The sequence below is a fragment of the Cebus imitator genome, unplaced genomic scaffold (assembly GCF_001604975.1).
Source record: "Cebus imitator isolate Cc_AM_T3 unplaced genomic scaffold, Cebus_imitator-1.0 Scaffold112, whole genome shotgun sequence".
NCBI classification, from domain to species: domain Eukaryota; kingdom Metazoa; phylum Chordata; class Mammalia; order Primates; family Cebidae; genus Cebus; species Cebus imitator.
This window is the reverse complement of record NW_016107427.1, coordinates 2,460,550-2,465,169: the sequence shown is the minus strand read 5'-3', so window position 1 is coordinate 2,465,169 and position 4,620 is coordinate 2,460,550. Positions and strand designations below refer to the sequence as shown.

Here is a 4,620-nt window from a genome sequence, read left to right as displayed (position 1 = left end):
CTCTACACCCCATCCACACCCTACACCCAACACCCCCACCCTACACCGCACCCCACACCTCATCCACACCCACACCCAAGCCCTAAACCCCATCCACACCCTACACCCCACACCCCCACCCCCACCCTACACCCCACCCCACACCACAGCCCCATCTACAGCCCTCCCCATACCCCAGAACTCCTATCCCCCACTCACCAACCATGCCCACACCCTACACCTCCCACCAGCACCCACCCCTGTACCCCTGAGGGGGCACTCCTGCTCCCCACAAGCCTGGCAGCCCCTCCTCCTCTGCCTCAGGACAGGCCTTCGCTGCAGATCCTGCTCAGGAGACGTGACCCCGGCCCCTGTGGAGGGGGTGCTGGCCCCCAGTCCTGCCCACCTGGGCCCCGGGCCCGCCAAGGTCAGTGCCACAGGGACCCTCCACGTGTGCCGGTGGGGCGGGGGTGGGGATCCCTTGGGCTGCAAGTGGGGAGAGCACATCTCAGGGCAGACCCTGGGTGCCAGCTTCGAGGGTTTGTGCCACACCCATGTGCTCATTATTTGTAGAAAATATTTTCCCTTCTTGGCCCTGCAAGGTGGCTCACGCCTGTAATCCCAGCACTTTGGGAGGCTGACATGAGCAGATCGTGAGGTCAGGAGTTCAAGACCAGCCTGGCCAACACGGTGAAACCCCGTCTCTACTAAAAATACAAAAATTAGCCGGGCGTGGTGGCTAAATTTACAGGCGTCTGTAATCCCAGCTACTCGGGAGGCTGACGCAGGAGAATCGCTTGAACCCAGGATGCGGAGGTTGCAGTGAGCCGAGATTGTGCCACTGCACTTCAGCCTGGGCAACAAGAGTAAAACTCCATCTCAAAACATATTTATATATATTTTCCATCAAATGAGCTCTTTTTGGCAGCTTAAATGTAGTTAAAAAAGAAGCTCCCCCCGAGGGTTGGTGACGGTGAGATCATGGTTGGCTGTGAGGCCCTCACAGCACGGGCCTGAGAGTCTGCCAGGGCACCCTGGGTGGGGTGAGGGGAGAGCAGGAGCACCCGGCCTGCAGGAGCAAACCCCCACCCTGCATGACCCCTCCAGGCTGTCTCACCCGCAGTCCTCCCTGGGGCCAGGACCCACCCCATTTTGTGGCCGGAGCCCTCCCAGAGAGGCAAAGTGACGCCAGGTCCAGCCAGTAGCTCTTCCTGTCCTCCCGCTCTGGTGTCAGAGAAGGCCCGGGTGGTGGGGAGACCCGTGACGGCTGGGGTGGCCAGGCTTGCCCTGGAGCTGGGTGTGGGGGAGGCCCGAGTCCCTGCTGCACGACCCTCCAGGGGTGCTGGCCTCTTGCCTTGACTGTCCCTAGCAGAGGCCTCCTGAGCACGTCCCAGCCGCCGTGGAAACTTTAGGGATCCTGGGTGATTACATGTCCCACCCGCTGCATGTGGCTCCTGCTCCTTCCCAGCTGTGCCTCCACCCTGTATACACTGTGGGTGACAGGCCACCCGGCATGGTACTCTCCAGGAGGGTGACAGGCCACCCTGGCATGGTACTCCCCAGGAGGGTGACAGGCCACCCGGCATGGTACTCCCCAGGAGGGTGACAGGCCACCCGGCATGGTGCTCTCCAGGAGGGTGACAGCCCACCCGGGCATGGTACTCCCCAGGAGGGTGACAGGCCACCGGCATGGTATTCCCCAGGAGGGTGACAGCCCACCCGGGCATGGTACCCCCAGGAGGGTGACAGGCCACCCTGGCATGGTACTCCCCAGGAGGGTGACAGGCCACCCGGGCATGGTACTCCCCAGGAAGTTGACAGCCCACCCGGGCACGGTACCCCCAGGAGGGTGACAGGCCACCCGTCATTGTACTCCCCAGGAGGGTGACAGCCCACCCGGGCATGCTACTCTCCAGGAGGGTGACAGCCCACCCAGGCATGGTACTCCCCAGGAGGATGACATCCTGCCCCAGCATGCAGGCTCTGGCCTGGCATGGCCAAGCCTCAGACTAAGCCCTGCCCTTTGGGGCTCATGTGGAATACTGTCCCCTTCCTTCTGGAAGCCTCCCTCCGTGTGTCTGGGGGCCCAGCCAGGCCTAAAGCAGATGCCCCTCCCCTGCCCAGGTAGTCTTCCTGCGGCTGCTCAAGCAGCGGTCCTGGTCATTGACCTCCTGGGCTCTGTCTCTGAAGGGCAGAGGCCTCTTTCTCTTCACTGCGATGTGAAATGTGGTGCCATGTTAGAGGAAACGTCCTGCTGGCCTCGGCCCCTCCGCAGCCTGCGCCCTTCCCTGGGGAAGGTTGTGTGTAGCCCCGACCCCGTCTTGAGTAGGTCTCCCACCCCCTGACAGCATCCCTAGGACCAGGGAGCATCCAGGGACTTTCCCTCCAGACCCAGCAGCCACCCCGCAGCCAGGCAGGGCGGCAGAGCCTTGCACTGCCAGTGTTCACCGGAGTGGAGGAGCTGACATTTGGCTGTTTTGGGTTACAAATGGGTGATTCCATTAATAGAGTCTCTCTGCAGGGGATGCCCGCCTGGGGACCTCCCCCACTCTGACCGCTAACCCAGGGCATGGCTGGCCCTGGTGGTACCTGCTGGGGGTGGGGCTGGCATGAACCAGGCACTTTCCTCTCTGGGCCTCAGGCTTCCGCCTCAGAGTGGGGGGTCCTTGCTGGTTCCCTGAGTCCCCTCGTTTTCCCCAGGAAGCCGCGCCGTATGGAGGCTGTCTGGGGGCCTTGGGTAGCTGGTTTCCCAGTGGGCAGGACCCTGGGCAGGCATCCCCAGCCCCCTCATGCCCACGCCACCTGATGCCCCTGCCCCCAAAGGAGCTGGGTGTAAGAATTCCCATCTCAGTGGGGGAAAGCACCCCTGAGGCCCTAGGCCCTGTGGCCTCTGTGGGGAGTCCTGCTTCTGTGTCCCCTGAGGGCTGTGGAGTTGGGTTGACCTCTTCTCTTTCCTGGGTTCCAGGACGACACTGCGAGTCAGGAGCCCACTCCGAACAGGGATGACCTGGAGTCCCTCCTGAGCGAGGTAACTGATGCCTCCCCTGGCCTCCGAGGTACCTGCCATTCCTCCATTCCCCTCTCCTACCTCAGCCGCCACCCAGGCTCTCCACTCTGGGCACGCTGAAGACTGCAGGCCCCTGCCCCTCCTGAGCCACGGAAACTCAGGCTGTCTCTGCTCCACCCACCACCAGGAGCCCAGTGCTGCTGAGCCCCCAGCACCCCCCACAGGTGCCCCCCAGCCCCCCACAGGAGCTCCAGTGCTGCTGAGCCCCCAGCACCCCCTACAGGCACCCCACAGGAGCCCAGTGCTGCTGAGCCCCCGGCACCCCCCACAGGTGCCCCCAGCCCCCCTCACAGGAGCCCCAGTGCTGCTGAGCCCCTGGCACCCCCCATGGGTGCCCCCCAGTCCCATCCACAGGAGCCTCCCCGTCCCCTCCCCCTGCAGGAGCCCAGTACTGCTGAGCCCCCCGCGGCCCCTCCCCTGAGCACCTGGACACTGGCAGGCAGAGGCTGGAGCACCAGGCCAGCTCAAGATCCACTTTCCCTGGGGAGGGTGCGGTGTGGAGCAGTGGGGAGGGCCCAGCCCAGACCCTGTCCCTCCATCCCTCAGAGGGGTTCTTGCCCCTCCCTCTCCGGCCTCTCTAAGCTGCGATGGGGAGGTAGAATCTGGGGAAATGTGACTTTTTAAAGGGCTCTGTTTTTGACAAGAGGACGAGCTCCTCCCGCCTCCACGTGTTCCCCTCAGTGTCTGGCGTGGTGTCTGGGGGTCCTAGCCGACCATGGGGTGGGGGTCCTGCCCTGTGCAGTGGCGTGCCCCACACACCCTGATGGTTCCGGTGTTGAGAGAGCCCCAGGGCCCGGGAGTGGGCGAGGGGACCCGGTGCCGGGTAAGAGTGCTGCCTCTCTGGACGGGGTCCCCGGATATACCTGGAGAGAGGAGGGGTGGGCTCACAGCCTCCCTGGGGCTTATTCTGCTGGCACCGTGGGCTCTGTGGCCCCATCCTGTGGCAGCATCGGGCTCCTGAGCAGAACGAGAAGCAGCTGGCCCTGACCCCCCACCCTGAAGGAGCCACCCGAGGAGGCAGAATTGCCACGGGGTAGTGCCACGGGTTACTGGGTGCGGTGAAATCCACAGGATGGGTTCTCCCCAGACTGGCCTGTGCCGTGGGGCCTCGGGCCTGTTTCCCCACCTTTGAATTAGAGGGAAGGTTGGACGGTGACTTCTAATGAAAGCCATGATCCTGTGGCCATGGCAGGGGCACACCTGGAGTTCTCGCTGTTGCTCTGTTCCGCAGCACGCCTTTGACGGCATCCTGCAGTGGGCCATCCAGAGCATGGCCCGCCCGCTGGTGGAGGCGGCTCCCTTCCCCTCCTGACCCCGGACGGCCAGGATAGCCGGCGGCCTGGAGCTGCCCTCCCTCCCAGGGGCAGCAGACGGCGCTGAGCTCCCCCTCACGCCACGCATCTCTGATCAGAGGGCGCCGAGAAGGATACCTCCTCCCTTAGCCCTGGAAGCCGGCCGGCTGGGACCAACAAGAAGGGGCAGCACCACGTCTTGTCCTCGGCTGCAAACACAGCCCTGTGTTTTGCAGACAGCAGCCATCACGCCTGGAAATTAAAACCTGTGGTTTCGAGTTA

General features: G+C 63.8%; 1 protein-coding gene across 1 annotated transcript in view; it reads left to right on the top strand.

The window, feature by feature from the left end:
• The window catches only part of AIRE (autoimmune regulator), a 14,028-nt gene extending 9,408 nt beyond the window's left edge, over window positions 1-4,620 (top strand). The window contains exons 11-13 of the mRNA XM_037741989.1: window positions 304-406; window positions 2,945-3,007; window positions 4,278-4,620. Of these exons, the coding sequence (XP_037597917.1) occupies window positions 304-406; window positions 2,945-3,007; window positions 4,278-4,358 (247 nt within the window). The 3' untranslated portion in view covers window positions 4,359-4,620. The remainder of the gene's footprint in view (window positions 1-303; window positions 407-2,944; window positions 3,008-4,277) is intronic.